The sequence below is a fragment of the Dendrobates tinctorius genome, unplaced genomic scaffold (assembly GCF_039654945.1).
Source record: "Dendrobates tinctorius isolate UK_male_01 unplaced genomic scaffold, ASM3965494v1 ptg000084l, whole genome shotgun sequence".
Lineage (NCBI taxonomy): Eukaryota > Metazoa > Chordata > Amphibia > Anura > Dendrobatidae > Dendrobates > Dendrobates tinctorius.
Window position 1 is genome coordinate 46,930,369 of NW_027361752.1, and position 20,407 is coordinate 46,950,775.

General features: G+C 43.0%; 1 protein-coding gene across 2 annotated transcripts in view; it reads left to right on the forward strand.

Annotated features, from left to right (window-relative positions):
• Positions 1 to 863: 863 nt before the first annotated feature.
• Positions 864 to 20,407, forward strand: part of DOP1B (DOP1 leucine zipper like protein B) — a 117,671-nt gene continuing 98,127 nt past the window's right edge. For both annotated transcript variants that reach the window (XM_073584644.1, XM_073584645.1), the window contains exons 1-2: positions 864 to 1,184; positions 11,012 to 11,174. In XM_073584644.1, coding sequence (XP_073440745.1) covers positions 11,037 to 11,174 — 138 coding nt within the window. In that variant the 5' untranslated portion in view covers positions 864 to 1,184; positions 11,012 to 11,036. The remainder of the gene's footprint in view (positions 1,185 to 11,011; positions 11,175 to 20,407) is intronic.

Sequence of the window (20,407 nt, forward strand, 5' to 3'; positions counted from 1 at the left end):
ATATATTCTAACCCCAGAAATTGCCTATTAATAAGTATAAAATAATGAACCTGAGTTTAGAAGGAGGCGAGGGGGATATCCCAATGCTTCTTACAGGGATTATGGAGCAAAAAAATCTCTAATTGCAATAATAGTGTTCACATAACCCTACAGCGCCTTCCTATATGTGTTTGTAATGTATGGAGGAGGCTCTGCTATATACAAAGCCCCAGGATGATAAATGGCACCTGGTAATTGGGGGAATATCTGGCATCGCCGCATGCGATATATATGTAAATATAAATTTATAGTATTTATTCTGAAAACATCATATAAAGAAAAAAAAAAAAAAAAAATATATATATATATATATATATAAATTGCTTTTGCTGCACCTCCCCCCCCCAAAAAAAATGCAATAAAAAAAAAAAAAGTTGTCACGCCGCTCCATCGACGGGAAAAAAATAAAAATGGATCTTGAAAAATGGTGACAAAAATAAATATATAAATAAAATATAATAATAATAAAAAATAATAAAAGTAATAAAAAATCTATAAAAAAAAAAAAGAAAAATCCTGGCTCATGGGAGAAGGGGAGGAAAAAGAAACCCTGAAAGCGCGGAAATTAAAATTTGCTCTGTCGTGGAGGGGTTAATCGATGATATTAAACTGAGTTTCCTGCAATGATTGGCTCTTCCAATCCTGATTCTGTAGCATGGCTTTATATGATTCTGGGCTCTCACCATTACAGCTGAGACTTGTAGTTCCCCAGCAGAAATGACAGTCGTGCCTGTGTGCCATCTGCAGGTCGCAAAACTTGCGGACAGGATGGAGTTAATAGAGGCGGGGTGACGTCACCAGCAGCCGCAGAACCTGAAGAACTCGCTGAGCTGTGCGACCGTACCAAGTGCTGAGTGGGGGGGAGAGCCGGGGACCTGCCTGCTCTATTCTGAGGACTGATATGTTTATTATTGTGGAGTATTAGGAGTCGCTAAATTGTAGAGAAGAAGTGAAGAGCTGAAGAGTCCAGGGGTGCGGCCCGGAGGAGACGGGGCAGGGTGTGGAGTGCGGGGCTCCCCCCTGGCGGGAGTGGTCGGGCCCGCTGGCTGCCAGCCCTGCACTGTCTGTCACAGGAGCGGTGGCCGCAGCTCCAGCACCAGGTGCCCGGAGAGGAGTTGATGCCGGAGGAGGAGCGGCCGAGACAGGTGGGCAGAGGCGGGAGAGCTCACTGTGGGGAGGGGGGACCCCCGCCATCACTGCCTGCATCCACCTGCCCTGCTACATGGTACAACTCGAGTATATGGGCGATATATAGAGACCCCCACATCTGTATCCCCCTCTATAGAGACCCCCCACATCTGTATCCCCCCTCTGTAGAGACCGCCCACATCTGTATCACCCTCTGTAGAGACCCCCCACATCTGTATCACCCTCTGTAGAGACCCCCCACATCTGTATCACCCTATGTAGAGACCCCCCACATCTGTATCCCCCTCTGTAGAGACCCCCCACATCTGTATCCCCCTCTGTAGAGACCCCCCACATCTGTATCCCCCTCTATAGAGACCCCCCCACATCTGTATCACCCTCGATAGAGACCCCCCCACATCTGTATCGCCCTCGATAGAGACCCCCCCACATCTGTGTCGCCCTCGATAGAGACCCCCACATCTGTATCACCATCTATAGTGACCCCATATCTGTATCACCCTCAATAGTGACCCCCACATCTGTATCACCCTCTATAGAGACCTCCCAAATCTGTATCGCCCTCTATACTGTAGTGATCCTTACATCTGTGCATTATCACCTCTATAGTGATCTCTACATCTGTGCATTATCACCTCTATACTGATCTCTACATCTGTGTATTATCACCTCTATACTGATCTCTACATCTGTGCATTATCACCTCTATAGTGATCTCTACATCTGTGCATTATCACCTCTATAGTGATCTCTACATCTGTGCATTATCACCTCTATAGTGATCTCTACATCTGTGCATTATCACCTCTATAGTGATCTCTACATCTGTGCATTATCACCTCTATACTGATCTCTACATCTGTGTATTATCACCTCTATACTGATCTCTACATCTGTGTATTATCACCTCTATACTGATCTCTACATCTGTGTATTATCACCTCTATACTGATCTCTACATCTGTGTATTATCACCTCTACGGTGATCTCTACATCTGTGCATTATCACCTCTACAGTGATCTCTACATCTGTGCATTATCACCTCTATAGTGATCTCTACATCTGTGCATTATCACCTCTATAGTGATCTCTACATCTGTGCATTATCACCTCTATAGTGATCTCTACATCTGTGCATTATCACCTCTATAGTGATCTCTACATCTGTGCATTATCACCTCTATAGTGATCTCTACATCTGTGCATTATCACCTCTATAGTGATCTCTACATCTGTGCATTATCACCTCTATAGTGATCTCTACATCTGTGCATTATCACCTCTATAGTGATCTCTACATCTGTGTATTATCACCTCTATACTGATCTCTACATCTGTGTATTATCACCTCTATACTGATCTCTACATCTGTGTATTATCACCTCTATACTGATCTCTACATCTGTGTATTATCACCTCTACGGTGATCTCTACATCTGTGTATTATCACCTCTACGGTGATCTCTACATCTGTGTATTATCACCTCTACGGTGATCTCTACATTTGTGCATTATCACCTCTACGGTGATCTCTACATTTGTGCATTATCACCTCTACGGTGATCTCTACATCTGTGCATTATCACCTCTACGGTGATCTCTACATCTATGCATTATCACCTCTACAGTGATCTCTACATCTGTGCATATCACCTCTATAGTCATCTCTACATCTGTGCATTATCACCTCTATAGTGATCTCTTCATCTTTGTATTATCACCTCTATACAGATCTCTACATCTATGCATTATCACCTCTATAGTGATCTCTACATCTGTGCATTATCACCTCTATAGTGATCTCTACATCTGTGTATTATCACCTCTATACTGATCTCTACATCTGTGTATTATCACCTCTACGGTGATCTCTACATCTGTGTATTATCACCTCTATAGTGATCTCTACATCTGTGTATTATCACCCTCTATAGTGATCTCTACATCTCTGCATTATCACCTCTATAGTGATCTCTACATCTGTGCATTATCACCTCTATAGTGATCTCTACATCTGTGCATTATCACCTCTATAGTGATCTCTACATCTGTGCATTATCACCTCTATAGTGATCTCTACATCTGTGCATTATCACCTCTATAGTGATCTCTACATCTGTGCATTATCACCTCTATAGTGATCTCTACATCTGTGCATTATCACCTCTATAGTGATCTCTACATCTGTGCATTATCACCACTATAGTGATCTCTACATCTGTGCATTATCACCTCTATAGTGATCTCTACATCTGTGCATTATCACCTCTATAGTGATCTCTACATCTGTGTATTATCACCTCTATACTGATCTCTACATCTGTGTATTATCACCTCTACGGTGATCTCTACATCTGTGTATTATCACCTCTATAGTGATCTCTACATCTGTGCATTATCACCTCTATAGTGATCTCTACATCTGTGCATTATCACCTCTATAGTGATCTCTACATCTGTTTATTATCACCTCTATAGTGATCTCTACATCTGTTTATTATCACCTCTATAGTGATCTCTACATCTCTGCATTATCACCTCTATAGTGATCTCTACATCTCTGCATTATCACCTCTATAGTGATCTCTACATCTGTGCATTATCACCTCTACGGTGATCTCTACATCTGTGCATTATCACCTCTACGGTGATCTCTACATCTATGCATTATCACCTCTATAGTGATCTCTACATCTGTGCATTATCACCTCTACGGTGATCTCTACATCTGTGCATTATCACCTCTATAGTCATCTCTACATCTGTGCATTATCACCTCTATAGTGATCTCTTCATCTTTGTATTATCACCTCTATACTGATCTCTACATCTGTGTATTATCACCTCTACGGTGATCTATACATCTGTGTATTATCACCTCTATAGTGATCTCTACATCTGTGTATTATCACCCTCTATAGTGATCTCTACATCTCTGCATTATCACCTCTATAGTGATCTCTACATCTCTGCATTATCACCTCTATAGTGATCTCTACATCTGTGCATTATCACCTCTATAGTGATCTCTACATCTGTGCATTATCACCTCTATAGTGATCTCTACATCTGTGCATTATCACCTCTATAGTGATCTCTACATCTGTGCATTATCACCTCTATAGTGATCTCTACATCTGTGCATTATCACCTCTATAGTGATCTCTACATCTGTGCATTATCACCTCTATAGTGATCTCTACATCTGTGCATTATCACCTCTATAGTGATCTCTACATCTGTGCATTATCACCTCTATAGTGATCTCTACATCTGTGCATTATCACCTCTATAGTGATCTCTACATCTGTGCATTATCACCTCTATAGTGATCTCTACATCTGTGCATTATCACCTCTATAGTGATCTCTACATCTGTGCATTATCACCTCTATAGTGATCTCTACATCTGTGCATTATCACCTCTATAGTGATCTCTACATCTGTGCATTATCACCTCTATAGTGATCTCTACATCTGTGTATTATCACCTCTATACTGATCTCTACATCTGTGTATTATCACCTCTATACTGATCTCTACATCTGTGTATTATCACCTCTATACTGATCTCTACATCTGTGTATTATCACCTCTACGGTGATCTCTACATCTGTGTATTATCACCTCTACGGTGATCTCTACATTTGTGCATTATCACCTCTACGGTGATCTCTACATTTGTGCATTATCACCTCTACGGTGATCTCTACATCTGTGCATTATCACCTCTACGGTGATCTCTACATCTATGCATTATCACCTCTACAGTGATCTCTACATCTGTGCATTATCACCTCTATAGTCATCTCTACATCTGTGCATTATCACCTCTATAGTGATCTCTTCATCTTTGTATTATCACCTCTATACAGATCTCTACATCTATGCATTATCACCTCTATAGTGATCTCTACATCTGTGCATTATCACCTCTATAGTGATCTCTACATCTGTGTATTATCACCTCTATACTGATCTCTACATCTGTGTATTATCACCTCTACGGTGATCTCTACATCTGTGTATTATCACCTCTATAGTGATCTCTACATCTGTGTATTATCACCCTCTATAGTGATCTCTACATCTCTGCATTATCACCTCTATAGTGATCTCTACATCTGTGCATTATCACCTCTATAGTGATCTCTACATCTGTGCATTATCACCTCTATAGTGATCTCTACATCTGTGCATTATCACCTCTATAGTGATCTCTACATCTGTGCATTATCACCTCTATAGTGATCTCTACATCTGTGCATTATCACCTCTATAGTGATCTCTACATCTGTGCATTATCACCTCTATAGTGATCTCTACATCTGTGCATTATCACCACTATAGTGATCTCTACATCTGTGCATTATCACCTCTATAGTGATCTCTACATCTGTGCATTATCACCTCTATAGTGATCTCTACATCTGTGTATTATCACCTCTATACTGATCTCTACATCTGTGTATTATCACCTCTACGGTGATCTCTACATCTGTGTATTATCACCTCTATAGTGATCTCTACATCTGTGCATTATCACCTCTATAGTGATCTCTACATCTGTGCATTATCACCTCTATAGTGATCTCTACATCTGTTTATTATCACCTCTATAGTGATCTCTACATCTGTTTATTATCACCTCTATAGTGATCTCTACATCTCTGCATTATCACCTCTATAGTGATCTCTACATCTCTGCATTATCACCTCTATAGTGATCTCTACATCTGTGCATTATCACCTCTACGGTGATCTCTACATCTGTGCATTATCACCTCTACGGTGATCTCTACATCTATGCATTATCACCTCTATAGTGATCTCTACATCTGTGCATTATCACCTCTACGGTGATCTCTACATCTGTGCATTATCACCTCTATAGTCATCTCTACATCTGTGCATTATCACCTCTATAGTGATCTCTTCATCTTTGTATTATCACCTCTATACAGATCTCTACATCTATGCATTATCACCTCTATAGTGATCTCTACATCTGTGCATTATCACCTCTATAGTGATCTCTACATCTGTGTATTATCACCTCTATACTGATCTCTACATCTGTGTATTATCACCTCTACGGTGATCTCTACATCTGTGTATTATCACCTCTATAGTGATCTCTACATCTGTGTATTATCACCCTCTATAGTGATCTCTACATCTCTGCATTATCACCTCTATAGTGATCTCTACATCTGTGCATTATCACCTCTATAGTGATCTCTACATCTGTGCATTATCACCTCTATAGTGATCTCTACATCTGTGCATTATCACCTCTATAGTGATCTCTACATCTGTGCATTATCACCTCTATACTGATCTCTACATCTGTGTATTATCACCTCTACGGTGATCTCTACATCTGTGCATTATCACCTCTATAGTGATCTCTTCATCTTTGTATTATCACCTCTATACAGATCTCTACATCTATGCATTATCACCTCTATAGTGATCTCTACATCTGTGCATTATCACCTCTATAGTGATCTCTACATCTGTGTATTATCACCTCTATACTGATCTCTACATCTGTGTATTATCACCTCTATACTGATCTCTACATCTGTGTATTATCACCTCTACGGTGATCTCTACATCTGTGTATTATCACCTCTATAGTGATCTCTACATCTGTGTATTATCACCCTCTATAGTGATCTCTACATCTCTGCATTATCACCTCTATAGTGATCTCTACATCTGTGCATTATCACCTCTATAGTGATCTCTACATCTGTGCATTATCACCTCTATAGTGATCTCTACATCTGTGTATTATCACCTCTATACTGATCTCTACATCTGTGTATTATCACCTCTACGGTGATCTCTACATCTGTGTATTATCACCTCTATAGTGATCTCTACATCTGTGCATTATCACCTCTATAGTGATCTCTACATCTGTGCATTATCACCTCTATAGTGATCTCTACATCTGTGCATTATCACCTCTATAGTGATCTCTACATCTGTGCATTATCACCTCTATAGTGATCTCTACATCTGTGCATTATCACCTCTATAGTGATCTCTACATCTGTGCATTATCACCTCTATAGTGATCTCTACATCTGTGCATTATCACCTCTATAGTTATTTTTTCCGTCTGTGGGTGTAGATTGTTTTTTTTTCTAGTTGTGCATTTGTTTGGATTTTTTGCGGTCGCTGCAATAATACTCACTGCAGTCGTAAGGTGTGATTGCAGCCCTACACAGGTTTCTGTTGAGTAGACTGGGAAAGCTGGGTGAGCTCTGTCATACAGGTCATCACTCAGCTTTCCCAGTTTCGGCCTGACACAGGAGGGCGGCTCAGTAGCCCGCATCTAGCGGTGATTATTTTGGACGCTGCGGCATTGTACGAGTGGAATGTCACGCATACAATCGATTGGCAGTGGTTTCAAAAGATGAACTCTCTGCATTATGTCCCCGCACATTACTGCTGTGCAGAGCTGAGCTTCTGCTGCTCTGTGTGTTTTTGCAGTCATTGAATTGGAAGTCTGTAAATATTTGTGCCCCGGCTCTCCTCTGTTTGTGCTTCACCTGGAGGATGTGGAAAATATAAATATACAGAAAGTCTATGTGAGCTAACCCTATGACAAACATTCCTGTCACTAGTAAAAAATGATGGAATGAGTTGTAGAAACCTACAGACGTTGTATTATACATATATAAAGTGTAAAGAGGTTTAGTGGCTGCACTGTCCGCTATTAAAATGCTTCCACGCCCCTATGACAACTCTTCCCCTTTAGTGATGGGAGAACCCCTGGATGTTTGGGTTTAGCAGAACAGTTTAAAAAAAAAAAAAGTTTGGGTTCCAGAGCAGTACCTGAACCCTGGACCCATATCCAGTGTTTGACATGCTGCCATGAGCCTGACAGCGCTGCAAACGCCACTTCTGATCGGCAGTAAGATCATTACCGCCGGTTAGAAAGCCGCTGTTTCCATGCTGTCATGGACAGAGTAAGCTTGCAGCTGTGACCGGAGGTAAAAAGTTTACCTCTGGTCACTGGCATCATCTGATGTGACTACTACTCCCATCAGCCTGCTGCTGCTAATAACAGTGAGAGCAGGCGGCGGCTGATGGGAGTATTCATCAGCCGGCGCCTGCACTCTAAATAAATAATTAAAAAATGGCGTGGGCTTCCCTGTGTTTTTGATAACCAGCCAGGCAAAACGCACAGCTGGGGGGCTACATCCCTCTGCTGTCAGCTTTAGCAAGACTGGTTTTCAAGAATAGAGGGGTCCGCACGCCGTTTATTTTTTTAAAAATTATTTATTTATAGCTCAATCGCTGGCTGATGAATACTCCCATCAGCCTCCGCCTGCCCTTGCTGTTATTAGCGGCAGCAGGCTTAGGCGCTGATGGGAGTAGTAGTCCCATCAGATGACGCCAGTGACCGGAGGTAAGCTTTTTACCTCCTGTCACAGCTGCGGGCTCACGCTGTCATTTGACAGTGTGAGAACTACAGCACTCTGACCGGTGGTATTACTCTTACCGCCAGTCAGAGTTGCGAGTGCACATGACAGCGCGATAAACTCACGGTGTTTGGGGGACTGAACCTGAACAGTAAAACGATCTTGCTGGTGAAGTCCGTATTCGGGGTCCGTGCCCAAACAGTAGTTGTTCGGTACGGACCCCATCTTTATTCCTGTTAACAGAATTAGTATTAGACGGCTTTTTAATGTATATTCAGCTGCTCTGACAACGCAGGAAATGAATATTCTAATGCTTTTATGTCCCTATGACAACTCTTCCTGTGTCATATACACAATAATGATATGGAGGTTATGCCGATCACCGTATTAGTCAGTCACTTCTGTGTCAGTAGAAGTAAGTAATTACCAATGTAATAAATGTCAAAGTCCGTTACATCTGCGTAGATTAGGGATTAGGACTTTACATCCTGCGGCCCGGAATTAGTCTCCTGCAATTACTACGTGAGCGACTGTGTTCTGTTATCTGCAGCGTCTGGCATCCTGGGAATTGTAGTGCGAGGAGTCATCCAGCAAATGGTTATGGGTGGTTTCACATGCAGCATTTTTGTGGTTTAAACATTTTTTTTTTTCCAATTATCATTTTTTTCCTTAAAAATATAAAAGAAAAAGCGGCCAGACGTTGCTTGGTCTGCACGTATAAATAAGTGTAATAATAAAAATATTAGCAAATACTTCCATTTACAAATGTATAGTTATTCTGATTAGCGATGTCGGTTACCCCATGTGCAGGACATTGCATTAGGCTAGGTATCCACAGTTACGACCACACATATCGTTACCGTAGTTATTTGTTAGTGGTCGTAACCATGGATACCTAAGCTACTGCATGCCCTACGTAAGCTAATCAGAAGAACTATACTACATTTCTAATTGGAGGTATTTGCTGATATTATTATTATACCTACTACATATTGGGATAGGATCTTGGAGATGGAATACCCTTTTACGTTCTGATGCAGTTTTTATTCCAAGCGTCATTTTTTGTTTATTTATGTTTTTTCAGTAAATACTTGCTTTTTTTGTGCTTCCTTCACTTTTTTATTTTTTTAACATCTTGTTTGGCTTAATAAAAAAAAAATTATATATATATATATTTGCACTTTTTTTTTTTTTTCTCCCAAGTTTCTTTAACTTTATTCATTGTTTTTTTGGCGCTTTTTCAGGTGGATTCAAGGCAGAATCCACCTGAAAAAAAAATGTCATGCGCACATACCCTTCAAAATGCCGACCAAATTGCCATGTGTGAATCTATTTTAACATGATAGGTTCATGAGAAAAATGGCAGAATATAAAAAAACTATAATATATTAGGCTATTTTTTTTTACAATATTAAATATAAAAAAAAATGATTTTTATATATCTATTATTCCATTTTATCTTTGCATAAAATAAATATATATCTATGGGAAAAATTGACCCACAAGAAATGTTGCCCGTCCCTTTGGGCCCTTACCGCTCGGCTGCTGTGTATCTGCTGCCATGACGAGACATATCCAATATTTATATCCGAGGCAGTGCATTGTGGGAGCTCAGATGAGAGATCACGTGACTTAAATAAGGGGTGGAGTTTGAAACATTTGTCTGTTCCGATGGGAAATGACCAATGACCTTTTCGAATCAATGTTTGTATACGATTCGAGAAAGCAGCATAAGAGAACCATAAAATAATAAAAAGGTCCATCAAAAAACTCCTAAAGTGATTTTTCTTTTTATATTTAATTTTTTTTTTTTTTTAAACACTTGATAGAAAAACTTTTATGGCCTTTTATTGCCGTTTCCGAAAATTCTTTACATTTGTAAGAAAATCCCTAAATTTTTGAATGATGGGCATGTCTAATTTTTTTTTTTCCAAGTGTCCTAATAAACCTAAAACAAAGACTGAAGCAACTTTCCAATAGATTTTAATTAAAAACGTCCTAACGTTCCGTGTATACGGCTCCTGCACTGACTGTGTATCTCCTTGGTAACAGACTACAACTGAGCCTTACGTAGTCTGTTACTATGGCGATACATAGTCTGCATTGGAGCTGCCGACTCAAAACGAAAGGAAATTGGAATTTTTTGGAAAGTTGCATCATTTTTTATCCATGTAAGGAATGTAGACGAGGCTGCGTACATCCACGACTCTCCCCCACTCAGTTTTATGGGGGGCACAATGCAGACGATCAGCTGCGTACCCGTTATTGGCATCGTGAGTAGTCGCTGACCAATGATAATAATGGCTGGCCTGATATATGGATGCGACCTTGGATTGCTTGTTTTGTTGGAGGCCGGCCTCACCTTGTATCTGTGTTGTAGGGCATCCCTCCGGAAAGGATGAAAAATGGACCCCGAAGAGCAAGAGCTGCTGGGAGATTACAGGTACAGGAATTATTCCTCCGTCATCGAGAAGGCGTTGCGAAACTTTGAGTCCTCCACCGAATGGGCCGATCTCATCTCATCCCTCGGGAAGCTCAATAAGGTAAGAAATGGCGCGGAACATCGTATCTGTATACCGGGACTATGGATTTCGACATTGGTGCCACTTTTCGAATGTATGAATGTCTTTGAAAATTTGACTTATTTATGGCAAACGTGTAGTCACTTTAATGCCCCCACTCATCAGTGATTCTGCCCTCGTTCGTCCGTGGCACAACATGATCGCCACAGTATGAAACTTCCCGGAAGACAGGGACACGCCCCTCTCCACTGGCCAATGGTGGACCAGCTCTTGATTTATCCCGCGGGAGTGGGCGTGTCTCAGACCGCCTTTGAGCACTTGGAATAGAGAAATCCTGCGCTCTGACGGCCACACAAGTAGTGATTATAGGGGGGAAAAAAGGTACAGTGACAGGAATCGGAGATATGAAAAATGGTATAAAAAAATGTTTTTCTCTCTCATCTTTCTGTTTTCACTGGTGGCCTTGGGCCCCCCCCCCAAAAAAAAAAAGTTTCAAGCTTTTGATCTCTTGCAGAGATGAGGTCCTTTTTATTTAGTGATTTCTGTACCATGTGGGCGTGGCTCACGGCGTAATAATGCAGAACAGCCTAAAGACCCGCCCCCGAGGAGCTCGCTGAACCACACCCCCTTGAGCGATAAAATTTGTACTACATGAAAAGGCCTCTATTTCTGGAGTCGTATGGCAGGTAAAAATAAAGCAAAAACTGGACATTTTGGCACCTGGTGACTGGTCCTAAAAGCCGATGTTCCACTTTCTGATATACGTTATGGTTTGGGAATGATTGCTGCCCGTTTCCATCCCGAGGTTGGAGCCCTGTATACTTGATGCATTGTTATCCAGTTTATTACAATTCTACCTTCCATCTGTATAAGTCAGATGTATCAGTCAGATTGCTCCCTGTGCCAGGACTTTTTTGGCCCGGTGCCTCCTGCATATTTGGGCTCCGTAGTAATTCGTACTGGAGAGGGGGGAAGCGTCCTGTAACGATGCGGAGACGCCTCTCGGGATCCTGTTTGCTCGCTGTCCCTTCCTGCTCACACTGTTTGTGTTTCCAGCCGTTTTTGCTCTGACCCCTTCCATCGTTATTCCTCGTGTAGGTTTTGTCTCTCTCCATTTCTTCTCATTATTATGCATTTTATGTAAATGTATGCTGTGATGTCACATAAGATTACGAGCTGCAGTCAGAATCCTGCAGTCTTGCAGCAACCCCATTGCAGTTGCTGGAGGCGGCGAGTCACAATAGCAGTAATTAGTTGGAATGACGGCGACACATGGCGGCGTGTGGCCCTGGCCTGACGCTTCGCACCGCGCCCGAATGACACATTTCTCTCCTGCTCCCTCCTGACATGTACGACGTATCCTAATAATAAACTGTAAATGTCTACATCCATGGTTTTTACCTAGGACTGCCTGGTTTATTATAAATCTGACCTATGTACAAAAAAAAACCACGCTGGTAAAACCTTTAGCTAATATTGATGCAGAATTACAAACTTCTGCAAATTTTGACTTCATGAACCATCACTTCTGCTACTCCTATTCCTTCAGCCAATGTGCCGAGAACACACGAGACTGAAAATGAGATTAAATGCTGGATCCGTTCCCAATATTCCCTGTAATCTGATGAAGGAAAAGCATTATATCATCTTATGTGTGTGCCAGCAGAATAGTGAGTGCAGCTCTGGGGAATAATACAGGATGTAACTCAGGATCAGTAATGTAATGTATGTACACAGTGACTGCACCAGCAGAATAGTGAGTGCAGCTCTGGGGTATAATACAAGATGTAACTCGGGATCAGTAATGTAATGTATGTACACAGTGACTGCACCAGCAGAATAGTGAGTGCAGCTCTGGAGTATAATACAGGAGGTAACTCAGGATCAGTAATGTAATGTATGTACACAGTGACTGCACCAGCCGAATAGTGAGTGCAGCTCTGGAGTATAATACAGGAGGTAACTCAGGATCAGTAATGTAATGTATGTACACAGTGACTGCACCAGCAGAATAGTGAGTGCAGCTCTGGGGTATAATACAGGATGTAACTCAGGATCAGTAATGTAATGTATGTACACAGTGACTGTGCCAGCAGAATAGAGAGTGCAGCTCTGGGGTATAATACAGGATGTAACTCAGGATCAGTAATGTATGTACACAGTGACTGTGCCAGCAGAATAGAGAGTGCAGCTCTGGGGTATAATACAGGATGTAACTCAGGATCAGTAATGTAATGTATGTACACAGTGACTGCACCAGCAGAATAGTGAGTGCAGCTCTGGGGTATAATACAGGATGTAACTCGGGATCAGTAATGTAATGTATGTACACAGTGACTGCACCAGCCGAATAGTGAGTGCAGCTCTGGAGTATAATACAGGAGGTAACTCAGGATCAGTAATGTAATGTATGTACACAGTGACTGCACCAGCAGAATAGTGAGTGCAGCTCTGGAGTATAATACAGGAGGTAACTCAGGATCAGTAATGTAATGTATGTACACAGTGACTGCACCAGCAGAATAGTGAGTGCAGCTCTGGAGTATAATACAGGAGGTAACTCAGGATCAGTAATGTAATGTATGTACACAGTGACTGCACCAGCAGAATAGTGAGTGCAGCTCTGGAGTATAATACAGGAGGTAACTCAGGATCAGTAATGTAATGTATGTACACAGTGACTGCACCAGCAGAATAGTGAGTGCAGCTCTGGGGTATAATACAGGATGTAACTCAGGATCAGTAATGTAATGTATGTACACAGTGACTGTGCCAGCAGAATAGAGAGTGCAGCTCTGGGGTATAATACAGGATGTAACTCAGGATCAGTAATGTATGTACACAGTGACTGTGCCAGCAGAATAGAGAGTGCAGCTCTGGAGTATAATGCAGGATGTAACTCAGGATCAGTAATGTAATGTATGTACACAGTGACTGCACCAGCAGAATAGTGAGTGCAGCTCTGGGGTATAATACAGGATGTAACTCAGGATCAGTAATGTAATGTATGCACATAGTGACTGCACCAGCAGAATAGTGATTGCAGCTCTGGAGTATAATACAAGATGTAACTCAGGATCAGTAATGTAATGTATGTACACAGTGACTGCACCATTAGAATAGTGAGTGCAGCTCTAAGGTATAATACAGGATGTAACTCAGGCTCAGTAATGTAATCTGTGTACACAGTGACTCCACCAGCAGAATAGTGAGTGCAGCTCTGGGGTATAAAACAGGATGTAGCTCAGTAATGTAATGTATGTACACAGTGACTGCACCAGCAGAATAGTGAGTGCAGCTCTAAGGTATAATACAGGATGTAACTCAGGCTTAGTAATGTAATCTGTGTACACAGTGACTCCACCAGCAGAATAGTGAGTGCAGCTCTGGGGTATAAAACAGGATGTAACTCAGTAATGTAATGTATGTACACAGTGACGGCACCAGCAGAATAGTGAGTGCAGCTCTGGAGAATCATACAGCTTGCAAACTTAGGCTCTTGAAAAAAAATGCAAAAAATTCTAGTTTCCCCAATAAAACTATTTTAATTTGGGGAAAAATAAGTGCCCCCAAAAAGCGAAACATATGTTGTGGCATTAAAACCAAACATATTAAAAGAAAGTTAAACAGAAATTTCTCTAATAATGACTGTCGTCCTGCACATCTTGTGTTCGGGGCTTCACCTGCGGTTCTTTACATGATGAGATCTCTTTAGATCCAGTGTATGTGAGCCACACGTGACACACATCATCCAGGAGGGCAGGCGCTTCTGCCCGGATCCAGTGACGGGAATAACTAGATTTGACCTCAAGGACTTTCTCACTCGCTGATTCACTGCTCGCTTTGTCCTCTCTTCTAGAGAGAGATTGATGCTGGCGGCTGTGCATGAACGCATCAGTGCCAGCGCAGGGAGAGGCTCGGGCTACATCTGCCAGTTCCCACTGCACGGCTGACTGATGCCCGCTGCATCCTGGATGTGGTCTGAACTGGTACATGGCACCTAAAATGTGTATCCTCCTGTAATGTCATTCCTGCTAAAGCCTGTATGGAAAGGCTGCTTGTCTGCATTACGGCTCATCACACCCTACACCGCAAATTCTGAGTGCATATACAGATGTAGCAGAGCTGGATGCGTCACTTCGCTGCAGTCCTATGTAAATCCACAGATTGTGAGATCTCAGTTAGTTTTTAATTTTTTTCTTTATTTTTTTAATTTTTGGATTCTATAAATTATGTTTGACATGCCCGTTCTATCATTTCATACACCTGGTATGTATCATTGTGTTTGCATCTTTTTTTTTTTTTTTTTTTTTTTAGTAAATTAATAGAAATATCTGATCGGTGGTTTTGGAGTGTATATGCAATCTGATCACCCGGCGATCAGCAGAGAAGCCTTACATTTGCCTCTTCTTTAACCAGACACAGCGCCATACCTCCCATAGTGGCTATACCTGGTACTGCAGCTGAGGAACATTGCTGTTCTAGGCTACAAAAATTACAGGACCGTGCTTTGAGGATGCAGGGATGCAGTACTTGGAGAACCGCCGCAGATCGCTGGTGGTGCTGACAGTCATACATACCCCCCCCCAACTAAATCCTACAGAAAGTTCTTCAATTTTATAGCTCTGGAAAACCCCTTTAATGATTGAGACCAAATGCTAGTAAATGAGCTAGTGTGAAACTAGCCTAACACACCTCTTCAACCTTTCAGTTACAAATGGTGTCTTTCCCTCATCCTTCAAACATGCCTCAATCACACCCATCCTCAAAAAGCCCTCCCTTGACCAATCCTCTGTGTCTAGCTATCGCCCAATATCTCTTCTCCCTTACGCCTCAAAACTACTGGAACAGCATGTATATCTTGAACTGTCCTCCCACCTCTCCTCCTGTTCCCTCTTTGACCGGTTACATTCTGGCTTCCGACCGCATCACTCAACTGAAACTGCCCTAACTAAAGTCACTAACGACTTACTAACCGCCAAGAGCAAGCGACACTACTCTGTCCTCCTCCTTCTGGACCTGTCCTCTGCCTTCGACACCGTAGACCATTCCCTCCTGCTACAGACTCTCTCATCTCTTGGCATCATAGACCTGGCCCTATCCTGGATCTCATCATACCTAACAGACCGAACATTTAGTGTCTCCCTCTCACACACCACCTCCTCACCTCGCCCCCTGTCTGTCGGTGTTCCCCAAGGCTCTGTCCTAGGACCCCTACTATTCTCCATCTACACCTTCGGCTAGGGACAGTTCATAGAATCCCACGGTTTGCAGTATCACCTCTACGCCGATGAAACGCAGATCTACCTATCTGGACCCGACCTCGCCTCCTTACTGACTGAAATCCCACAATGTCTGTCTGCTATCTCAGCCTTCTTCTCTGCTCGCTTTCTCAAACTGAACATGGACAAAACAGAATTCATCATCTTTCCCCCATCTCACTCTACCCCTCCACCAGACCTATCCATTAATGGCAACGGCTGCTCTCTTTCCCCAGTCCCGCATGCTTGGTGCCTTGGGGTGATCCTCGACTCTGCCCTCTCTTTCAAACCACATATCCAAGCCCTCGCCTCCTCCTGCCGCCTCAAACTCAAAAATATTTCCCGGATCCGCTCATTCCTCAACCACAAAAACACTAGTGCATGCTCTTATCTCCCGAAACAACTACTGCAACCTCCTACTCTCTGGCCTCCCCTCTAGCACTCTGACTCTGCTGCCCGACTAATCCACCTGTCTCCCCGCTATTCCCCAGCCTCCCCCCTATGCCAGGCCCTTCACTGGCTTCCTATCGCCCAGAGGCTCCAATTCAAAACCCTGACCATGACATACAAAGCCATCCACAACCGGTCTCCTCCATACATCTGTGACATGGTCTCCCGGTACCTACCCGCACGCAACCTTCGATCATCTCAAGATCTCCTTCTCTACTCCCCCCTTATCTCTTCTTCCCACAACCGCATACAAGACTTCTCCCGTGCTTCCCCCATACTCTGGAACTCCCTGCTGCAACACATCAGACTCTCACCATCAACGGAAACCTTCATGAAGAACCTGAAGACCCATCTGTTCCGACAAGCCTACAGCCTGCAATGATCCTCGGTCTACAGAACCACAGCACGACCTGCTCTACCCTCTCCTACTGTATCCTCACCCATCCCTGTAGACTGTGATCCCTCGCTGGCAGGGTCCCCTCTCCTTATGTACTTGTGTGTCCCTTGTCTTACACATGTTTACTATACTTGTCTATATTGCCCCTTTTCACATGTAAAGCGCCATGGAATAAATGGCGCTATATAAATGCATAATAATAAAATGCTGAGCCCATCATAACTGGCTGGATCTCCGTTGGATTGCATATTAACATGCCAGTATACGGAGTGTTATATTAGTTAGAAAAGCCCTTCAAAAATTGAAGCTACGCTTTCCCAGGGAAAACCAATGAATAGTGTGAGGAGCGGTCACAAAGAGCGTCTCCACTGCTGGAGGTCTCGACCTGTCCAGCCAATTCCAGTGATGTGAATGGACAGTGTGTAATACTTAGTTTCTCCTGTGGTGGTGCTGCAGGGAAATGCAACACTTATTCCAGCTGATCGCTGGAGGTCCCAGCCAAGGGAAACCTGAATCTGCCAAGTGGCACAGGACCTCTCTAACAAGTAGGGTTGTCCACGGGCTGAAGTTACCTGCAGTCACTATATTTTGCTTTGGGTGCCATGTGATATTTACTTTCTTCCACAGCTTTTGGAGAATAATGCTCGTCACTTGATTTCCAGGGTGTTTTGTCGTATCCTCTGTGTGCAGATTTAGCGTCAAAACGACCGTTCTTACTATTGCTGCCTTCTACGAGCTAGGGACAAGGTGTACAGGACATTGGCGGCCTCTCTGGGCACAGCTCAATCAGTGATCGAGGGTGGTGGGACAAATCCTGACATACTCCTCCTGCCCCTGTTTTTAGGGTACTAGGAAATCTTGGCTTGGAAACCTCCAAAAGGTTTTGGCTCAAAAGGGGGACATACCCTCAAAAATAGGGGTGCACTTATTTTTTTAGTCCATGGAATTACACAGTAATAAAGATCTGTCACACAATTTGATAATAGAAACTGTATATGGTATCAATGGATGTCTTTGACCTGATGAGGCTAGTGTACTTACATTTCAGGATGGCTAGGAAAAACTCTGATACTAAATTGAGCATTTTATGAGTCCAGCTATAGAATGAGTAAGCTCCCAAGTGTATTTAGTGTCCGCCCTCCAACCATAACTTACAGCTTCTGCTTGTATTGAGCAGTGTGAGATCTCTGCAGCAGCTGGGAGGAGGGACACTATGGAGCTGTCCATCAGGCAAGGAGGGTAGAGAGTCAGCAGCAACAAAGGAGCAGGGGAAATGAGGATCTGAGGACCAGTCCATCAGGCAAAGAGGATGGCGATTCAGCAGCAACAAAGGAGGGGGGACACTGAGGAGCTGTTCAGATGAGGAGGATGGCGATTCAGCAGCAACAGAAGAGGGGGGACCCTGAGGGGCTGTCAAGTAGGCGAGGAAGGTGACAATTCTGCAGCAACAGAAGAAGAGGAACACTGAGGAGCTGTCAATCAGGTGAGGAGGGTGGCGATTCTGCAGCAGCAGAGGAGGAGGGACACGGAGGAGCTGTCAATCAGATGAGGAGGATGGCGATTCAGCAGCAACAGAGAAGCTGTTCATCAGATGAGAAGGATGGCGATTCAGCAGCAACAGAGGAGGGGGGACCCTGAGGAGCTGTCAAGTAGGGGAGGAGGGTGACAATTCTGCAGCAACAGAAGAAGAGGAACACTGAGGAGCTGTCCATCAGGTGAGGAGGGTGGCGATTTCAGCAGCAACAGAGGAGGGGGGACACTGAGAAGCTGTTCATCAGATGGAGGATGGCGATTCAGCAGCAACAGAGGAGGGGGGACACTGAGAAGCTGTTCATCAGATGAGGAGGATGGCGATTCAGCAGCAACAGAGGAGGGGGGACACTGAGAAGCTGTTCATCAGATGAGGAGGATGGCGATTTCAGCAGCAACAGAGGAGAGGGGACCCTGAGGAGCTGTCAAGTAGGCGAGGAAGGTGACAATTCTGCAGCAACAGAAGAAGAGGAACACTGAGGAGCTGTCCATCAGGTGAGGAGGGTGGCGATTCTGCAGCAGCAGAGGAGGAGGGACACGGAGGAGCTATCCGGCTTAGTGAGCGTAGCTTCAGAAGCAAAGGAGAGGGGCGAGACTTTGAGCCTCTGTCAATCAGACTCGTATGGTGGAAATGAAGCAGCAGCATGAGAGGGTGCAGATTTTTTACGTCCTTCATGTGTCAGACAGACTAAGAGGGATTCAGATTCAGCAGCAAAGAAGAAATCACATTGGGGAGCCGTCAATCAGACTAGGTGGGTGGTGATTGATTTACACTTATAGAAAAGATTATACAGCCATTCTAATATGGATTTTCAAAATAAGTACACCACTCTCATCAGGTCTAAGATAATTTTAGTAATGTCTTCAGTTTGTACAGTGAAATCTGATGACAGATATGCTTCTTAGATGGCTGAAATAAAAGAAAAGTGGCATGAACTCACAGATATAATGTAATGTCCGATGTTTGCCCCCAACTAAAATCGTGCATCTGTTATTGAAGTTTGGCGCTCACACAAATGGTGAAGAATCAGATGGGCGGCCATTTGTCAGGAGCACTTAAAGAGGACTTGTCACGAGTGACCAGCTTTTACTGTTTTTTGATTCCTACTCGTCCCCTGAGTATTTTGTTTCTAAAAAGTCTCCATAGATATGGGTCTTTTTATTTAGTGCTAATTGTCAAGGTCTTTATTAAGAGGGTGTAGCTCGAGGGATCCTCAGGGGCGTGTCTTAAGGCTGACCTGCATAATTACACAATGAGCCTCACCCCCTCTTGGTAAACACTAAAAAAAAAATAGCACTAAATAAAAAGGCCCTTAACTCTGAAACCGTACGGTTGATTTAAGAAAAAAAAAACCTGACTACTCTAGGGGCAGAAAGCAAAAACTACCCATTTGGTCTGGTGACTGCAACACTCACGTAAATTTAGGATAATGAATTCTTTATGAAGGTTCGGCAGTCATACTTATGTGTTTCCGTTCAGACGGCCCTGAGTCACAGGTATTGATTAGATATTTTACATCTGACTACATCCAAATTGGAGAGACTCATCGTTTTTCTAAATGCATAAAATCAATAAAAGGTTAAATAGTTTTTTGGTTTTGTTTTGGGCCATGCGA